Raw genomic sequence first — 20,955 nt, 5'->3', positions numbered from 1 at the left:
GCTGACCTTTTCTGGCTTTGTGACTTCAATCAACTAAAACTTGGACTCTCTCAAACTCTGCCCCAATTCTGTGCTGAATTCTCTACTCAAGCCCCTTCATGAATATGCACACACTGCCCCAGCCCCTTCATGAATATGCATATACCCTTAGCTTTAAAATTCCCCAATTCTGCTGTTCTGGGAGACACTGCTTTGGGAAATATCCCCAGCATTCTCCTTACTTGCTGTAAGTAATCAATCCTTCCTCCTCCCAATCTTTGGGTTCGTTGCGTCTTTTGACTTGACACCCACCAACAGGCAAACCCTGTTTTCGGGTAGCCTAGTTAACCCACAGAACTGTGAGAGATAATAAAATGGCTGTTGTTTTAAACCACTAAGTTATGGCGTGGTTTGTTATGCAGTAACAGTTAACCAAAACAGCTACCCGTCTGACCACCTTTACCTGACCCCTGGCTTATATCCAATCTGGCCCCAACTAGAGCCATGAAAAGAGACTCGTTTCCTTTCTACTGGCAAAGCCAGGAGGTATGAGGCCTAGGAGCTGCCCCCACCCTGTAAAGAAAGCCAATACAAAAGACAAAAGGTGACAAGTAAAGAGGAGCATAGATGCAGTCAAGGAGCCCTGGACAAGCTTAAGTTCTGATTCTAGTTGGCTTGAGGTCAGCCTGCACAGCTCTTCTTTCCCTATTTTACCAAACCTTCCCCTATTTATCCCAGCTAGTTTGAGTTGGGTTTCCATCACTTACAACCAATAAGCCCTGACTAAAATGCTAGCTCAGCATTTCTAAGAGGACTAAATCAACAATATACATGACTACACCTGGCCCATGGCCTATGCTAAAGATATTTTTTTAAGAAATTATTTATTTATTTATTTATTTACTTGGCTGCATTGGGTGTTCGTTGCTGCACACAGGCTTTCTCTGGTTGCGGCAAGCGGGGGCTACTTCATTGCAGTGCGCGGCTTCTCATTGCGGTGGCTTCTCTTGTTGCATAGCACAGGCTCTAGGCATGTGGGCTTCAGTAGTTGCAGCACATGGGCTCAATAGTTGTGGCTCTCAGGTTCTAGAGCGCAGGCTCAGTAGTTGTGGCGCACGGGCTTAGTTGCTCCACAGAATGTGGGATCCTCCCAGACCATGGCTCGAACGTTTTCCCTGCATTGGCAGGCAGATTCTTAACCACTGCACCACCAGAGAGGTCCCTGAAGACATCACTTTACACTCACTATGTTGGCAAACATATAAAAAGTCTGACCAAATCAAGAGTTGGTGGGGGTGGAGGCCAATGTGGGAGTACAGATTAGAGCCTCCACTTTGGAAAATAATTTGCTATTATCTGGAAAGTTGGAAATGTGCCTACCTAGCAACTGTGCTTCTGTGTACATACCCCAAAAGACCTTTTGCACACACACAAGGATATTCAGAGTAGCTTTGTCATACTAAAAACCAGAAGATATTTTAAACATCTAACCTAAAGAGGAGAGATGTATAAACTGCAGTATAATTGTGTACTGGGATGCTACACAGTAGTGAAACTGGTTGCATTACTACAATTTCTGATTGCATTACATACAACGACATGAATGCCACCAATATTAAGCAATAAAAAGAGCAAGTCACAGAAGAATATATACAGTATATTCTATGTCTATAAAGCTCAAAGTCAGGCAAAACTAAGAAATATACAAATATATGAAGCAGAAGTCTAAAAAAAAGCAAAAACCAGACAAACTCAAAATTCAGGACAATGGTTTTCTCTGAGAGGGAGAGAGGGAAAAGTAGTCAGAAGGGGCTAAAAGTGAGCTTCAAAGTTATTGATGGTGTCATTTCTCTTAAACTAAGTGGTGAGTATCTGAATGCTCAATGTATTAACAATCTCCAAATCACACATATACTTTTATGCACTCTCTGTATGCAGAGATATTTCAAAATCAAAATTTTTAATGAATTTTTAAAAATTGAAGTATAGTTGCTTGACAATGTTGTGTTGGCTTCAGGTGTACAGCATGATGATCTGGGATTTTTTTTGTAGGTTATATTCCATTATAGGTTATCACAAGATATTGCATATAATTCCCTGTGATAGGCAGAAAATTCTTGTTGCTTATCTACTTTATGTATAGTAAATTTATAAATGTTAATCCTATCCTCCTAATTTGTTTCTCTCCCCTTTGGTAACCATAAGTTTATTTTCTTTGTCTATGAGTCTGTTTGTTTGTATATACATTCATATGTATTTTTAGAGTCCCATATGTGATATCATATAATCGCTGTCTTTCTCAGTCTGACTTATTTCACTAAGCATAATATTCTTTAGGTCCATCCACATTGCCACAAATGGCAATATTTCATTCTTTTTATGGCTAATATTCCACTGTATATATATACCACAGCTTCCTAAACCATTTGTCTGTTGATGGGCACTTGGGTTGCTCCCATGTCTTGGCTATTGTAAATATATTACATATGATAATGCTAATGTAAGATAAATTAGAACTCAAGGCAAAAGACATCAATAGCTTAGAGAGTTATTTTATACACAGATATATGTAATCCATGATGGAAATATTATCAGCCACACAGCAAAGCCTCAAAATGCACAAACAAATAACAATAGAAATAATCAAGGAAGTGACAAGCATTTTTTTTATTTTAATTTTATGCAAAATTAAATCTTTTGCATGAACAGTTCTGAGTTTTGACAAATGCATAGTCTTGTAACTACCACCAACAATCAAGATACAGAAAAAAATCTATCACTCTCAAAAATGCCTTTGTACCCCCCCAAAAAAAAAAAAATGCCTTTGTAGTCAAATGTAGCACAAAGGCATTGTGCTGGGTGTTCTTTGATCTGTTCTCCATCCTTATAGTCTTGTCTTTTCTAGAAAGTCACATAAATGGAATTATAGCATCTTTTGAGTCTGGCTCCTTTCCCACCACATAACACCTATGAGAGTCTTCCAAGTGTGACATATGTTGATAATTCATTCTGTTTTTGGCAATATTTTATTGCCAAGTAGCATTTAGTTGTAGGGATGTACCTCAATTACTTACCACTTACCCACTGAAGCACTTTGTGTGATTGCAGTTTTAGGAGATTATGAAAATAAGTTGTAGGGACTTCCCTGGTGGCACAGTGGTTAAGAATCTGCCTGCCAATGCAGGGGACATAGGTTTGACCAGGGATCATGGAGCAACAAAGCCTGTGCTTCACAACTACTGAGCCTGTGCTCTAGAGCCTGCAAGCCACAGCTACTGAAGCCCCTGAGCCTAAAGCCCGTGTTCCGCAACAAGAGAAGCCACCACAATGAGAAGACTGCACACTGCAAGGAAAAGTGGACCCCACTCGCCACAACTAGAGAAAGCCCACGCAGAAACAAAGACCCAACGCAGCCTCACCAAATCCCCACCAAAAAAATAAATAAATAATAAATTTTGGAGAAAAAAAAAACTGGTTGTACTATTTTGCATTCCCACACAGTAATGAAGAGAAGTTCTTGCTGTTTTGCGTCCTTGCCTGCATCTGGTATTTGAAGCATGACCTTAACACTTCACTATTAATCAATGAGAGGACATACACTTCCAATCAAGTATAAAGTACACAGAGATTTGGACAATATAATTACAACTAAGTTTGAATTAATATTTCATGTCAATATCTGTACATGATAGTGAAAACATCTCCATTTCAAGAATTTGTGGAACACTTATAAAAACAGATCATATTCTAGGCCACAAAGAAAACTTTAATTCATTTCCCAATGTGGAAAGTGCATGACAGTGTAATAAATGTTGACTTAAAAACAAATGTTTAAGCAGCAATAAAAATAATCATTGTAGGGATTTCCCTGGTGGTCCTGTGGTTAAGACTCTGTGCTCCCAATGCAGGGGGTCAGGGTTCAATCCCTGGTCAGGGAACTAGATCCCGTATGTCATAACTAAAAAGATCCCACATGCCCCAACTAAAGATCCTGTGAGCTGCAACTAAGACCCAGCGCAGCCAAATAAATAACTAAATAAATAATTTTTTTTAAAATCGTAAACAAAAAATGTTGTCTGCCATTCCAGTTCTATGAGGAAATCAAGCCATTAGCCACCGCAGTCACCCACTGACAGTGGGCCTGAGGGGATTTCAGGATGGAGAAAAACAGGAAGCATTCTGAGCTTTGGATACTAGCCCCTAGATAGTTAAGATACATATCTAAGGAAAATTTTCCAGGACCCCTAGATTCTTGCATCTTCCCATACATAGAAAGGCATTAAAATCATTAACTTGAGATGTCTGTTCTTTGTGATTAGCAGTAATCTTTGATGTTCAACTACACGTTTTTTCCCAGCAAAAAAATATATATATCCTGGCTCTTCCCTTACCTCTAGGGAACAGTTTCTCAGAGCTCTCTGTCTCCTAGGCTATAATCCTCAGTGAGACACTGAATAAACTCAACTCACAGCTCTTACATTGTGTGTTCTGGTTTTTCTTAAAGTTAACATCATACAGAGGTTACAAAACACTTACCAAAATAATTATTGTTTTGGATCAAAGAGGAGTTTTAAAATTTAACTGAAGACTATGTAGAAAATAAGAGGTCAATTCAACCACAAACTCAGACTGAAATGCTTTCTGTATTACCAAAAAAACAATAAACTTTCCTTATTAAGTTAATCCCCAAGGAAAACATAAAAAGGAAGTAAAGATAACCAGATATTGTGCCATTGTGTTTTCTGTTCCCTCTCCCAGTAAAGCAAACCCAGAAGGCAGGAACATATTACCCTCCACTTGTGAATGATACGCTTGCCTCACAGTGTGAGCACAATACTTAGAAGTACTTTCAGCTTTCACGACGTTAGACCTTCTCACCTTTGGGCTTCCAAAGTAGGCTGTTTATAACTCCATTTTAGCATTTATTAAAGTATTGCAAACCGTAAGTCTTCCACATCACACCAGTCCTTTAAAAACATCTGTCTTTACCACTCAGAATGTGCCAGGTGATTGGCACTGACTTATTTCATCCTTGTACAACACTCCCCCCCCCCCCCCATTTTTCAGAAATTGAGGCTAAGTGATCAAAGTCACAGGACGAATTCATCACAAAGTCAAGATCTGGTGGCACATTGGTCTATTTTCAAACAAGCTCTTTCTGCCGAAACAAGTTACTTTAAATTCGGGGGCAAGACGAGTTTGTTACCTCAGCTCCTAGCCTAGCTCCTGGCACAGAATATTAAACAGGTTAGGCATTACTTGTGCCCTGTTGTTTGTGAGGTTTCGTTTTGTGTACTACTGAGAGACGCACTACTCACAAACTGGCGACCTATGTGTGGAAAGAAATCAAAAGAATTTAGGACGCTGCCGGAACCTCAGTCTCTCCTTGACGCCCATCTCTACGGTTGCCACTCTAAGCTCTGGAGGACTCAGCGAGCACGGCCAATCATTAGGCATGTTTACAGGCACGTGACTGCAAGTTTGACTTGCTATTGGTTAATGGCGGTAAAGCCCGCCCAACCACCTCCGGCCCGCTGCTTTATGTAGAAGCCGGGGTAATAGTTCCGCCTTTCAGCGACTGCCAAGCCGGGGAGGTGAGGTTGTGCCTTTACAGGGCTGGGGCGGGTCTGTCCCAGGTTTGGGGCCCGGGAGCTAGGTGGAGGGTGGGCGGCCTGCAGTGATGACATCCCCATTCAAGCACGTGTTAGACTGCTGACGCGGGTGATGCGAACCGGAGTCTGAGCCGGGCCGCCGAGGCGGCGGGTAGGAAACCAGCTCGCGGGTATACCGCACCCCCCTCACCCAGCGCTCTCGTTCTTGCAGGCCCCCGCCGGGAGAAGGACGTCGGATCCCATTGTCCTCCCGGCCTTGCGACCCTCCCCCGAGTCCCCTCAATAAAGCGGCTTGATCTCAGTGTTGTGGTGGTGGTGGTTTGTCGCGACGCGCCGCCTTTGAGCCCCCGCTGCGCCTGCGCGTGGCGCCGGGGGTCAGGCTGCGGCGCCAGAGCACGCGCTTGCGCATAACTGGGGCCGTCTGCCCCCTGCGGCGGCGGCCCTTTTAACCGCAAGCGACACGGCGGCACCGGGCTGCCGGGGGTGGGGGGTGTAGGAGGCTGGGGAAGACGTCGGGTGTCCTGCGGTTTCTGCTTCTCCCTCTGCCTTCCGCGTACGTCGTCTCCGTGGGGAGAAGCGAGACGTGCAGGTTCACTTAACCGCGGCGCGGAGCGCGTCTGCAGGGAGGGGAGATGAGAATCCGGCTGTGGCCGTGGACATTTTAAGAATCGTGCTGTACTTGACACGAACGGGTTCCCGGTCTTGAGCTGCGTGGGCGCAGCTCGTCCGGCTGAGGTGTGCGAGCGGACTGAGGGAAGCTGCCGCTGGGGTCAACTGTTTATTTGGATATGCCCAAGACAGCTTGAACAGCTCACAGTTAACAAGGTTTTGTGCATTGCGGGGCGCATCAGTGCGCAATCACTGCTTCGTAATCCATATTTTAGGTGATGACGATCTTTCCTGGGCTAAGGTGAAACGTGCATCAGTTCTGAGTACAAGGCAGCATGCTGGAGAGCAAGTATGCACGAGTGCCACGTCTAACTGTTTTGGTGCTTAATAACTGGAGGGGGCCCCAAGTTAGCTGGGTCAGTAGGCAATTGGTGTAAATTTGCTCAGGAGCAGGACTTAAAGCGCCTACCTTGTATCTGTGGTCTAGCTTGGGTCCTCAACAGAACGAGTCCAGTGATCACTCAAGAAACTAAAGCTACTACCGGTAGCTGAGGGCCCAGTTTATTCTGTTCCTATCATCTAAACAAGGTTAAGCAGAAATAACTTAGATGCTTATCTAGTATTTGACATGAGATATTTATTTTGTGAAACAATGCAAGCGATTGTAAATCCCCACATACTATCTGATTAAGTGCAATAGGGTACAATTGTGTAATCTCTACACAATAGTGCATCTAGTCCTTCGCCTTTAATTATTGCACAAAAATTTTAAGACCAGTGAACAAGACATGCGGACTGACAGGCCTACACAATGAGAAATTAGAACAGTACACCGACTGGAATGGTCCAATAATTTAAGTGAAATGTTTTTAATGGTGCAATTAAAGTAATCAAATGAGGGTTCAAATGTGGTTTTCAATATATTAATTTCTTTAAAGTCGTTCAGGCAAGGTGCTGCTGCTGTTTAGGAAAACCACTATTAGCTTTATCCACAAATGTAAGTTGTCAAAAATTACCCAAGGTAAGTTTGATGTTGAATGCATCTTTAAACAATAAAATTGTTTTTGAGTTTACTTCTCAAAGCAAATTATACAGTTTGAGAGAGCCCCGAAACTTGTAAACTAAACATTCTGACACAAATGCACAAAATAAAGTTGGCAACGTTAAATGTTACATTAATTTTGAGATCTGTAGTGTTAGATGTTGAGCAAACTTTCATCTCGACTCAAGATGATAGAGTAGTCTCCTGTTTTGGCCATCAGAAAAGGAAACTGCCCACAAAACATCCCATACCAGTTAGGTTAACAAAGCATTTAAGATGCCTATTTAAAGCTTCTCGGAGCGCGCAGCAAGTGCCAGATGGAAGGACAGTGGCTCTGGCTTTCTGGCCCCACCCCAATCCAGTCATTACGTTTGACATTTTCACATATGGTCATGTCTCAGGAAAACACGAGATTAGTTGGAAACCAGGTGATTGTACCTCGTTGCTAAAAGGTGTGGGATGGTTTGATCTCATGGCTTTGCCTAATGTTTACATAAATCCCACCATTCCTGCCCCAGCTGTTACTGTGTTAGTGTATATTCTATGGCTACTTGCTTCCAAAACGCACAATTTAATAAGTAAGCTGCTATGCGTCTCTCTTTATCACCAAAGAAATAGTTCACAAAATTTCCCTCCCCACCCTCCACACATGTAACCACACTGACGTTCTCTGGGTGTGGAGGGCTGCATCACAAACTGTAGAAGTGAGAAAATGTTCCGCTGCTCTGGCTGCCTGAGGAAAAGCTTTGGGAGCATCGAAGAGGCAAGGGGAAGCCTTCCAGTTGTGCAGCTTTGCTCTTAATGTGCTCTTTTGCTGCCACAAAAACCGGTAGACTTAGAAAAGCCGTGGTGGGAGTCACCTGTAATCTCTGCATCCTTCCAGTTTTCCTTTGCTGAGTCAAAGCTTTGCAGCAGGCAATCTGGACCCCAGTCACTAGACACCTCCCAGTGGGATGGGCACCGGCAGGCAGAGGGCAGAAGCTGTGGCCGGAGGAAAGGCCAGTGCTACAGCCCAGATGGCAGCCGAGAACCCCACACCTTGAGCTTGATCTCATAATACTGGGAACACCAGGTCTGCACCCATCACAGCTGATCAGCAGCCTCCACAAGTGTGTCTTTCAGGAGGCTGGAAGTGGAGCGAGGATCCATGGCTGAGTGCATGATGGGGATATAAACATCGTCCATGTTTGGCATGACAAAAACTTTCTGTAGAAAGAAGGAACAGGCGTGTGGAGGAATGCTGTTTTCTCAGTTGCCCTACTGTGTTCTTAGAGTTGTAGGCTTTAGACAAGTTTTTAAAATACGTATGAAACAACTTTTCCTACACATTCCAAACTAATTCCTCTAAGATATTTAGAAAGCGCTGAGGAATCACACCAGTGCGTGAACATGAGAACCCAATAAGCTTTGGGGCAGAAGCAGCCCTTGATTTCATGTACAGATAAAATTACTCATGAATTGATAAATAACATTAAGAGAATTGGTGTAAGCTGCTCATAGTATTTACAAATTACTACATCCAGAACATATTCCAAGTGATTTATCCACTTAAATCCTAGCAACAACAATGTAAGCTAATTTTTTTTTTTCAAATGAGAACCAGTTAAAGCTGCATATGAAAGAAATCCTACTACAGTGAACACCCAAAGGGTAATCAGTGATTGACTAATGGTGCTTTGCCTATCTGTTTATAAACTAATTTTATGTAAGTGAACTTTGGCAATGCATTCAACTTCAGCAATGCTTTCTTCCAAAAGCAAAAGACAAAAAGAGGTGGCCATGGGAGAATGCAAGCAGTTACCCTTCAACTCCCCAACTTGCCTCAAAAATACCATGCACCAAAGTCTGCCCCCTAAAAGAGATGACCCTTATACTCCCATACCCCTAAAAGAGATGACCCACCCAAATTCCTAATGTAGGATCTAGGGAGATAAAGAAAAAGGAAAAGAACTGAAGGCATAAGGTTGTCCTTCCCCTAATTAAGTTCAAAGTACTTTTCCTTTTGGAGATAAGATTAAGCTTTCCATAAATTGGTTTTTAGTTATATAGCTTTTAAATAACAAAAAAATATACTTTTAAAGGCAGTAACTCAAAATATACTACTGCAAAAATAATACGGGTCTTCTTCAAAAGGTGAAATTCATTACAAAGTAAATAGTGTTAATCCGTAAAAGCTTAAAAGACAACTGCCTCAAAAACCTGATAAAAATTGGGTAGAAAAAGCTCATTCCGGGGCCTCAGCTACACTGCTATTTCCTTTGGTGGCAGAATGCATAAGACAGGCTTGGTGAGAATGAGCCCTGGCTTAGTCAACTCCAGAAGGTCTCTAGACTACCCTAGAAGATCCACAGGGGAGGGACAGGCCTGATTCATCTTTGGACTTGTAGGGTAGATGGCAGCTAGACGTGGAATGTTTGCTGAAATGAACAAACCAAGCAAGGTGGGCACCAACGAGGGCAGGAACAACTTCCCTGACCATGGCCCAGGTGCTTCGAGCTGGCCAATTCCAGGCCCCACCTGGGGAAAAAGTCCAAAGATAGCCCCCCGGATGGATGGCTTAATCCTCGCCAGGGCTACTGGTACAAGACAGTCATTTTGCTCTTTGACTCCTACCTTTTGAGTTTCCTCTGAAACCTACTTAACAGGGTTCTGTGGATGAGTTTCAGGGGTTTTGAAACTAAAGCTGAAATTTATGCCTATTTGATCATATGTGTACTTTCCTGGGATGAGGGTCCACAGCTTTCATCAGACTTTCCAAGGAGGATCCCGACCCACATGAAGTTCAGAACCTCTGTTCTACCCAGAGCTTTTAGACTCGGCATGAAACACTAGATGACATTGCAGGTATACCTGAAACTCTTGCTCCAGTTTCTTCTCTATCCAGTCTGTCACATGAACTAAAGTCACTTCTCTCTCTCCAAGTTTTGGCCGAGCTTTCAGCTCAATATATGGTGGCTTCCGGAAACCATACCTTTGTAAAGAAAACAAGTAATAACCACATTTAGAAGCAAAGAAAAGAAGTGGACAGTACCAAGAGCAAACATTCCTTAGGTACACAAGCCTTATCACTACTTAAATGTTCTCTTCTGAAAATCCCTTCTAAGAAATGCTGCAGTGCAGCAAGCATGAATCGTGAACTCCCTGTGTCCCTGGACCCAGAGGTGGGATGATGTGAGAATAGTTCTGACAAACTAAGAAAGCCAGGAGACGCCACTGGACAAGTCCATGACCTGGACATTGTTTCTGGCTGTTTTTCCTAAAATGGCAAGGATCTTTTTTGTTTCTATTTTTATGAAAGTACTATATGTCTGTTACAAAATCCAAAATATACAAGTGTATAAAGTAGAAAATAAAAGACACTGTCTCTCTCTGAATCTCATAACCAAGAGAGAAGTGGGATCAATTTTCCCCACACTCCTAATATGCACACGTAAATAGAGATGTTCTAGACGTGCTTTTTCATTCCACACTCCACACCATAATTATTATGGCTTCTTCTCAGTGGAGCAGACTGGCACTCAGAACTGTTGGTAAGGTATCCAGTCAAGAGACTGTGTGCTAGCAAACTAAAAATTTCAATCCATCACGGACCAATGTTTTAAAAAATCCAGGCACACCTTGGAGATACCATGGGCTCGGTTCCAGACCATCACAATAAAGCTAATATTGCAATAAAGTGAGTCACGTGAATTTTTGGCTTCGCAGTGCATATAAAAGTTATATTTACACTATACTGTAGTCTATTAAGTGTGCAAAACAAAGTACATATCTCAATTGAAAAACACTTTGCTAAAAAAAATACTCACCATCATCTGACAACACAGGGTTGCCACAAACCTTCAATTTGTAAAAAACAGAGTATCAGCAAGTACAATAAAGCAAAGCATAGTAAGACGAGGTCTGCCTCTACAATAAAAATGGCAAATTGCTATAAGTGTTTCTAAAGACTCTATACTTATCTTTGTGGATCGATAACAGACAGCTCAGCACTCCAGCACTCACTGGGTGGCACTAGCCTAGAGGTCTCTAATTTTAACTCCCAGTGAGTAGTGGCATTTGTAACTCCTAAGTCAAAGCTTGGAAGTAAGAAGAAAAATGTATCAACTCTTACTATTAAAAAAATTTTTCTGTTAGGCTTGGAAAACTGCACGGTAAGGTATTAACTGGTTATTTTTAGATGGTAAGATTATAGGCTTTTTTCTTTTTCTTTTCATTTTCTTCCAGTGAAAATATTACTTTTTAAAAATAAAATCTAAAATGGTATTTTTAAGTTTTTACTGGGAATATAAATGATCAGTAAATTAAATGATCTTCATTAAATGATCAGTCAACTAAAAAATCCTCTTGTGATCATTCCTACAAGCTCTTCTGAACACTAAGGATGTGTACCAGCATGTTGGTTTCACTCTAAAATACAACAGAGCTATCTTTTTCATACGAGTGTAGCTTATGGTACAACGAGGTCTTTATGCAATCCCTGTATACCCTTATGTGCATTTATAGGACTTGGAATATCAATTTAAAATTGAGATTTATAGAGAGCAATTTTCTTCTGTTGGGCTCATGAATAATTTATTTCAGTGATTCTCAATCCTGGCTCAGTCCACCACCCCTGAATCCTGGGGGCTGGGCTTTAACAAGTCATCCAGGTGACTGTGATATGCGGGTGGGGTTAAGACCCACTGGTTCATTGAAATGACAACTCTCTGGGTAGACTTTCTACCACAGTTACCACACACACATGCTCCTGCCTCCTTAACATCCAGGTCTGACCTGGGAGAGTCTTCCCTAACCACCCAGGGCTCTGCTGGATGCGGAATCCCCATCTGTAAGGGGGGTGTAACGATGCCGCTATCTCCACAGGATGCTGCGAGGACTGGCCCGGTGAAGCTGTTACACCCAGGCCAGGCAGAGAATAAGAGCTCTACAAATGACAGCTGTTCTCACTAGTGGAAAGGGTTGGCTTGAGAGAGGAGGAAGGCCAAGAACAGAAACAAGCTCATCCCATAAACTTCAGCTGTTGACCTTAACTCTTCCTAATGTATGAAGATGAGTCTTTATATGTGAATTAACCACTCACAAAAGAAGGTAGAATCAGGTTTACAACTACCATTAATGTTCCCTGAAAAACGTCTGAAAGTGCTTCTTCCCAGGAGAAGGTAGTTTCCATGATGTCGGGGTCAGCAGGCCGGGATTTTTTTATGGTCATGCAACAAGGGGAATCACTGGCTGACCCCGAGGGGTCCTCTACGCACCATATTCGGTCAGTTGGGGGAGGTGGAATGTTGACCGCCAAGGTTCCTCTACATTCTTGTACTTCTACAGTTAGCAGCAGGGGTGTATTGGAGACTTCTTCAATCTTCTTTTTAATGAACTCTGTCTCCGTTGCTTTTTGGAAGTATTTTGACTTGGTGATTTTATCAACAAATCTCATAATCTTACTTGTTCGATGACCTCCAACATACCTTTAAATGAGGGACACAGGCAGGTGTTAGTATAGTTTGTTCCTTCACCAACAAAAACTTGGTGGCTCTGTGTTCACCTGACTTTAGACCAGAGTTTCTCAACTGCAGCACCACTGACACAGTGGAATGGGCGAGTCTCTGTTGCGGACGTTGCCCTGCACACGATGTTTAGCAGCAACCCCGGCCTCAGCCTACTGGATGTCAACAGCATGTTCCCCCGAAGTCATGACAATAAAAAATGTCTCTGGACATGGCTAAATGTCCCCGGGGGGAGCAAAATAACCCCCAGGTGAGAACTGCTAGGGTTTTGGGGTTTTTTTTTTTTAATTTTATTTATTTATTTTTGGCCACATCTTGCAGTATGCAGGATCTTAGTTCCCCAACCAGGGACTGAACCCGTGCCCCCTGCAGTGGAAGCACATTCTTAACCACTGGACCGCCAGGGAAGTTCCGAGAACTACTCCTTTAAACAAGGTGTAGACATCAGACAGAGGCTGAGTCTTGACAATTGGAGAGTCAGACCAAGTTCTCACAGTGCAAGCAGGGAAGGCACCTCACCTGTTCTCCTTTATAACCTTTAAATACTGAATATAAATCCAGTGTCCTCTTAGAGAAATCTCACCATCTCTATTTAGCAAATAAGAAATCATGCTGTATTAACAGGGCCACAAAAGAGTAAAACATCTGCCTTTTAGATGGCATCACACCAACTCTGAGCAGCACCTACTTGTCAACAGGCTTAGGAGCATCTAAAGAAAAAAGCTACATCAAGTTGATATGCCAGCAGGCAGGAAAGCAACCTTCTGCATCAGGTCCTCTCTACCTAACACTGCCCTAAGAAGAGAGGATGTTTGGTTCTTAAAATCCCCCACAGTCCCAGAGTGTCAGGAATAGTGTGTGCATGTGTGTAGGGAAAACAACTGTTCTTAAGAAGGTCAGGTGGGGAGAGTTTAAATAATGCACACAAACTAGTGCCAACTCCTCAAACATCTAGATTCTCTTTTCATCTTCTGTAGGAGGTCAAAAGTGAACAGGTTGATGTTTTCTTACAAATACTTCTGAATCACCTGGTTTATCATTTTAGTTTCTTCACTCACTTTAAATAATTAAAAGATCCTCACAGAGAGGCAACCTAAGCACTTTGATCATTCAACAGTCCAAGTAACAGGCAAAGGGGGCCCCCCAAATGAAGTTCATGATCCAAAATATCAGCTAAGTGATCCACGTTTTCAAAATTCACTGAAAAAAATCACCTGAATGTTTCAGCTGTGGAGGAACTAAAAGCTCAACACCGTCAAGCGTGACCTGTCAGAAGGGAAGTAACGCTCCCTACCGGCACCAGGGGGAGCTGTTGTGTAATCTGTGCTCCTTGCGATACACACGCCCTTCGATTGTCTCATCTATTCTAGGGCCAGAGAAAACCATTTTGCTTTGGATCCTTTTAATTAACAAAAGCTATTCGGGTCTTTTTGCTTTGGGGCCTGGAATTTTAAGCCACTGGCTTTGAGTTATTAACGCAAAAACCATTCACTCAAAGTGAAGGAGGAAGGAAGATCGGAGAGGAAAAGGCAATAAAAGCTCACTCCCAACGTGCAGCCCTGACCCCTGAAGACCCCACAAGCTGGACCACTCACCCTTCAGCCCCTGGGAGAAGCGGTTTGTCTCCCGCGCTGGGCTCTGGTGCGTCGTCTTCGTCGGAGGAGCCAGCACTGGAGGACTCCTCGTCGCTGTCGGCCAGACAGAAGGCCCTGGGCCTGCAACTGATCAGGGCGGAGTCACCGCGGCAGCCGGCCCGGCGCCAGGCTCTGCTTCGGAAGAGCTCCACCGCCACCACTGCTACCCGTCCTCACTCCACCACCCCCCCCCTCCACGCCACCCCGGACAGAAGAGGCCCAACCCAAGAGTCCTCGGATTGGCCCGGTCCCCCGGGAGACCCTTCGGCGCCAAGTCCCCCGCTGGACTGCCGAGGACTTGGGCCTGAAGAGTTGGATTCTGCGCATGCGTCAGAGAGACAGGTGGGGGAGTGCGATGCAGTCCACACAAAATGCAGTGATCTCGTCAACAGTGCAGCGTAGCCAATGGGAGGGTGAGTGGAAAGAACGATGGTTGCGCGGTGAGGGGATAGCTCATGTTGGCAACATGACCACCTCACAGATGACGCGGATATTCAGGCAAGTCCCCTGACTCCGGCTTAGTTACCTCCAGTTAGTTTGGCTCAAGACTCCTTCCTAGTGAAATTATGTATCCTACCCCACACCTGCCCCAGCTCCTGAAGGCACAGAAAAAGCCAACAACCACGAGGTACAAATCTCAGGGGACTCGAGGATGCAACTGACATGAGAACTCAGGAACTTTTAAGGAGAAGTACTAATTTAAAACAGTTTTTTAAAATGAAGTAATAAAAACTTCACCAGACAGCAGTGTCCCTCAATATCTTTAAGGGTGGATCCACAGTTTCCAGAGGCCTGGGGGCTGCTGGATCACCAGCAGCAGCGAGTGATCAAGGTTCCCCTGTGAGGACCCTGGGGGGTTCCTGGCCGAGCTTTGGCCCCACAAATGGCAGCTCCCTCCCTGGACAGTGGCTTAGCTTCAGCGGGCAGACAGCAGGGCCCATCTCTAAGGCTCAGAGACTTAATGGGGATGAAATGAACACGCGAAGTAGTCCTCTCTACCAAATGGTCACTAAACAGAGGGTAGACCTTGTATTTTTGATAAGGACAAAATCACCAGGACAGGGGAAGACGCTGCAGCGTAGGTCCCATCTCCCTGTGGGTGAAACCCTTTGGCGTTTTCCTCAGATGCTTTCCTTGGGCCACCAGAAGCCCACGGGGGCAGTCATCTCCTGGCCAACGAGGGCCAAGGGCACCCAAAGGCAGAGCACACCTGCCAGTGTGGACTTGAAGGCTCAGCAGAGGCCCCAGCACTGGGAGGAGGGTACTGAAATCTCCACCCTGAAACAGGAGCCTAGCAGTAAGAGGAGCACACAAATGTCCTCTCTGGCAGGACACCCAGATCCTCCGCGACCCGGGCTCTGAAACATTAGAGCCAACACTTCAGCCAACAGGCTTGAGTATAGCATGAAAAAGAAACTCCCTCTGCAGACACAAAGACCTCTTGTCCCTGACCACGGGGACAGTAGCGCCCGACTCCTCCTCCTTCCATCAGAGGCCTGGCTAGTCCAGGAAATGCTCACGTGTGTCTGCTAGTCACAAAACCACATCAGTGCTTTTCAGGGTTAGGTGGCCCTCACAGAGCTCTTCTTTTATATAAAATGTAAAATATGATTCCCAAGAAAGCCTACACTGGATCTTGGGATGAACAAAGTCAGGGAGGTAAATCCCCAAAGATAACAAAACCATCTCAGAAACCTATCTTACTTCTCCCAGGAAAATGACTGTGTCCCCCGCTCAGACCTCATACTGCCAGGTAAGCAATCTACACAGCACAAAGGCTGCCTCAGTATCCTGGACCACAGTGAAACCTGCAGAGCCACCATCCCCCTCCTGTCTCCACTGGCAGCCTCCACACCTAGGGCACAAGATGACAAAGGCTGAGCACTGCAGTGAGCTCTCAGGTTCCTGAAACAATCTTCCGCCGGACAGAGAACAGGACAAATTTTGTGGCTTGAAGTTAATAATTTAGACAATGCTGTATCCGTTAAAACAGATCAGATGACAGGAAATTCTGACTGTGACCAAATGGTACCTCTCCTCTCAGCATGGGGAGCTGTACAGTGTGGCACCCAATATTTACTAATTAAAAGTCTAACTAAACGTTTGGCTGATATTCAAGTTTTATAACTGAACATGCATTTTGTGATCTCAACTTTATGATGAATTTCAGCATGAATTTCAGAGAAAGACACCCTGCACATTCTTATATAAGATGTGCTAGAATGTGATAAGCCTATTTTTTTAAACACACCTTAGAATTCGAGATGAGTGTGATATCCTTTCAAGAGTTACCTTAAAGGGCTTATTCCAGTTTCACGACCTCTGCTAAAAAGCTTTTTGGAAATGTGCTTGGAGTCAGACACATAAGAAAAAGTGAATTATTTTATCACTGATCCTCTGTCTTGAACCAAACATTTTATTTCTTAGTCTCATAATCACCATCACCTCTGAACAATGTCTGGCAATTTCTCAAAGATCCTATCCACCTAGATAGTAGGAGATCTGTTGTCACTCAGAATACTTAAAAGAATGTCACAGACTCCAGAGGCAACTCTAAAAAGCTGCTCCAAAAAATGCTTAAAGTGAAGGGTGCATAATGAAACAGCCCAGTGAGGCGAGTGCTTAGAGGGGGACCATGCTCACGAGAGTGAGTTTGTTTTCTTTAACAGAAATCAGGCCCATACATCTGCCACACACACGTGCACGTACACCCACAGAACCAGACTGAGTCACGGCGTGGGCGACAAGCACTGGGCTCCCAGAACATCAGGGCCTCGGGGCGGGGTGGTGGACCCGGGTACACTAAGGACTAGCGGCCCGATACAGAGGTTGGCCCATATGGAGACTCGCACAGCAGCCCAGGCTGCCGGGGTAGAGCACACAGCACACAGGCCTCCCAGGAAACACCTGCCCCAATGTTCATTTAAACAGCAGCCAATGTGCGACACATTCCCTTCCTGACCCACTAAGGTCCCCTTCAGGCCACTTCCTAAAGTTCAGACTGCTCAGCTCACCACCTGAATTCCATTTTGAGTGCCTTATGGCCCCAAAGCTACCGTAACTACGATATGTAACAAGACTATTCGGGAAATAAAAAGACTAAAGGAAAAAGGTCTGCAAGTATAAAGGGTATCCACATTTCCAAGGGAAAGGCCTTCACTAGAGTGAAGTGACACAGCGTCAATTTCTCACCACCAGCCTCAGGATGATGACATGAGGACGCGGACAAACTTTCCACAGCAAGCGGGACCTCCCGAGGGCAGAGCAGAGTCTCCTCAGGGACTCCCCATGGGCACGGTCATCTGTACACTTGAAGGGGGACGGACAAAAGCAGCGAGACCAAGCTGAGGCCTTGCCAGAGCAGGACAGCGGGGGACAAGCCCCTGCCCAGAAGTGAGGCCCTGAACAGGTGGCCACAGGCTAAAGGGAGGCCCTGGAGGAAGGGGCTGTTGCTGGCCCACTCTTCACAGGTGCCACTCTAGGAGAGGCTTCCTCAAGGAAACCAGAGATCACATGCTCAGTAACCGCCACAGGTGCAGGGACTCTGCCTCTCCTCAGGGCGACTCCATAGCTCCTAACTGAGGAGGATAAATGATGCTGGAATCACTTTTGGGATTAGGCTTTTTAGAGGCTCTCAAAGCTCCCAGAAATTGTGAGCCAAATGGTGCACGTGCAGGCATTTTCTGGGGGAAGGATCCAGAGCTCTCAGATTCCCAAGGGGGTCCTTTATGCACAAAAGGGTTAAGGGTTCATTTTTCCAGGCCTTTTTCTCCCAAGTGAAGTGCTTTGAATTGTATTTTTCCTTGCTTTTAAAATTAAATGACAGCCAATTACACATCGACCTAAAATTTAACACCCTCACAGGAAGAAGCAAAACATTTTATAGGACTCGGCTGGAAAAACTGGTACTTGAGATATATATTATAAATTAAATATAATACCACTATTTCTAAAGCAGAGGACTTTTTCATGCAGTCCAGAGAAGCACTGCTTGCTCACAAACACATCCATCTCTGATCAGCTGAGCTTATGAACTTAAAATTGTGCCAAAAGAGCCGCAAGAAAAACAGTGAACGTGGAATGCCTCCGTAGCAAGGATCTCAGGGACCTGGCTGTGGTGGGGCCCCACCTGCTCTCAAGACCGCCCTTTCCAATGGAGTCCCAGCAGTTCTGGGCCAGCACAGGGCTGTTTCCAGAAAGGGCTGCCTGTACAAATGCTCCTGACCAAAGTCTGCTCTGTTCCGCTCCCGGTTAGTCAAAGCTCATTTTCAAGACTGCTTTTGCCTAAGATGCCAGGTTTTATCGGCAGCTGGTTCTGCAACTCTGCTGCCCGGGGCTGGCCTGATGGCACTCAGCGGGGCATGGCGCTGGGGCGGGGGCAGCTGGGGACAGAAGCTGAGTCTGACTAGAGGGCTAGATCAGGAGCCCAGCCATTCAAATCAAGGAAGTCTGTACAACCTTCCCCACCAGGAAAGCCTCTTAAATGCTCCTGATCTCAATCTCCTCAGGTCTACAAACAGTGCCTTTATGTAATGAAAGGACAAGCTTCCTCGTGGTGTCACACGGGACCAAACGAGACTCAGCACTGACGGGGTATGAAATGCTACACGGAGGGCTGATCAATACCACTCACCGGAGAACACAATCCACAGATTGCCGAATCCAAACACATTTTAACCAACAGTAGAAAAGTGAAAGGAAAACAGCACAAATACAGGTTAGATTGCATACAGCGGGTGAAAGTCTCCAATAATTAAAATATGAGCATTTTCATTGTCACCTGGATAAATCAGAATCATCTCAGTGAAAGAACATTCTCAAACGTATGATCCAACTCCCCCATCTACTGTGCTTTCACCACAAGTATGAATACAAGCATTAGGTCAGCATCATAAAGCAAACATCTAAGAGCCTGTGTCTTACATTTATATTTGGATGCTGAGAAGGTGGCTCCTTGTGGCGTTTTCCTATCATTATACTGCTAATTCCATGCAAAGCGGCTAAAGATGTGAGAAGCAGATGCCAACCAGCATTTTTAGCTTGGTAAAAACAATAATATAACTTAAATTTGTAGTCTGAAGCAGTGATTTTTAAGGTGTGTGGGATTGTAGAAGTTTCAGCTTATTCATTCTAGGCATCTAAGAGAAAACCATCAGCTTCATTATCTATCTTACAAATTGGGAATACTAAATCAGACAAACTCGGCAGCAGATGCAGTATCTTCTACAAAGAGAGATATTTACTAAAGAAATCAATATTGTATTATTTAGGGGAAATGCATCTCAAAACACTTTAGGAGCACCCTCTTGGCTACAAAATCAATCGTCTATTATAAATAATTCTGACTCTGTGATTAAAGCAGACAGACCCCTGAAGGACCTCAGCCTGGCCCACATACTGCTGCCCTGGCTGCGAGCTCAAGGAGGAACTTTCTGGATGATGCTTCTCTTCATGAAGCACTTTATTGTGCAGCCTGCCCTGCTGATCTCAGTCAGGGATGCTTTCCGGGTGATCAATACCATGTGCCCCACTGGCAGCACCGAGGCCTACAGCACCGAGCACAGGCAGGGACTCGTGGTCTGCAGGGGACGAAACCAGGAAACTATTCCCTGAAATCCTCCGCAGCCTGGAAGCACTTACATGGAAGCACACTCGACATCAGGACTACCACACATCAAAGCTGCTTCCCAAGGGCTGGAGGGAGAATGTGGTTCCCCAGGGTTGGGTTAGTAAATTCGTATAGCCTCTTACCCTTCTTTGCCAATTTCTCCAACCTTCAGGGCTTCAACAAGAGGCTCTTTACCTAGTTTGGTCAAATTCATTTTGGTCTCGAGAGTCATCAGAAAGGACCCATTGTAGGACATTTCCAAATCAATCCAGAGTCCTGGAGAAATGGTGAAAAAACAGAAGGTTTTTTTTTTTACCCCCCAAAAAACCTGACTATAAATGACAGATTAAAATTTACGTTTTAAAGTATGTATCTAAGTAGGTATCACATTGAAAATCTCTATATATTTCCTGTACTACCAATGATGCAAGAAGAGACTGTGAAAACAAAACCTTCTGAAAACAGTTCAAGCATCTGGCAAGTTGCCAGCATTTCAACATCCATTAAAATGGTCACAGTGAGCTCCGCGCACATTTCAGTGCTGGAAAGCTCCCGTCCTCTGGGTTCCTCTCACACTTAGTAAGAAGCACATTCTTAGCAGGAGATAAAGTCAGGAGGAGGTCTGCGGATTCCTAGCCAGTTAGAGGCAGAAGAGAGGTGCAAAGACTTCACAGCAAGCCGGGGTCTTTAAAGATACAAGTGAGAACCACTGTCTTTCTTAAAATTATCTATTGTTCGGGGGTGGGTTTGGGGAGGGGCACAGAAAATGGTTCAGGTTTAGCTTGGTATGATAAGATAAGGATGGTGACAAAACCTTTTAGAACCCTTTTCTTTCTGGAAATTGCGGCAGTAATGGAAACAAAAGAATTCATGTTCAAGCCCCAGGATTACCTAAATAAAGTTGGGTAACCACTCTGTACCTAAGTTTAAAAACCTATTCCTTAGAAAAGACACTCATGTCAACGAG

The 20,955-nt window shown here is 44.4% G+C and overlaps 1 protein-coding gene and 2 non-coding genes across 6 annotated transcripts in view; 2 read left to right on the top strand and 1 right to left on the bottom strand.

Annotated features, from left to right (window-relative positions):
- The first annotated feature begins 5,653 nt into the window (after positions 1–5,653).
- Positions 5,654–5,723, top strand: LOC130841099 (small nucleolar RNA SNORD104). The gene has a single exon (XR_009050141.1). It is a non-coding gene; the product is annotated as a small nucleolar RNA SNORD104 (small nucleolar RNA).
- A 198-nt stretch (positions 5,724–5,921) lies between these two features.
- LOC130841121 (small nucleolar RNA SNORA76) lies at positions 5,922–6,055 on the top strand. The gene has a single exon (XR_009050161.1). It is a non-coding gene; the product is annotated as a small nucleolar RNA SNORA76 (small nucleolar RNA).
- Positions 6,056–6,822: 767 nt separating this feature from the next.
- The window catches only part of TEX2 (testis expressed 2), a 104,619-nt gene continuing 90,486 nt past the window's right edge, over positions 6,823–20,955 (bottom strand). For 3 of the 4 annotated variants that reach the window (XM_057713900.1, XM_057713901.1, XM_057713902.1), the window contains 5 exons: positions 20,132–20,264; positions 14,342–14,467; positions 12,498–12,707; positions 10,093–10,213; positions 6,823–8,448 (listed from right to left, as the gene is read on the bottom strand). In XM_057713900.1, the coding sequence (XP_057569883.1) occupies positions 8,326–8,448; positions 10,093–10,213; positions 12,498–12,707; positions 14,342–14,467; positions 20,132–20,264 (713 nt within the window). In that variant the 3' untranslated portion in view covers positions 6,823–8,325. The remainder of the gene's footprint in view (positions 8,449–10,092; positions 10,214–12,497; positions 12,708–14,341; positions 14,468–20,131; positions 20,265–20,955) is intronic. The other variant, XM_057713903.1, reaches the window with a different exon arrangement.

The sequence above is a fragment of the Hippopotamus amphibius genome, chromosome 17, assembly GCF_030028045.1.
Source record: "Hippopotamus amphibius kiboko isolate mHipAmp2 chromosome 17, mHipAmp2.hap2, whole genome shotgun sequence".
Classification (NCBI taxonomy): domain Eukaryota; kingdom Metazoa; phylum Chordata; class Mammalia; order Artiodactyla; family Hippopotamidae; genus Hippopotamus; species Hippopotamus amphibius.
Note: the sequence above shows the minus strand (reverse complement) of the source record. Positions and strands in the feature narration are given on the sequence as shown.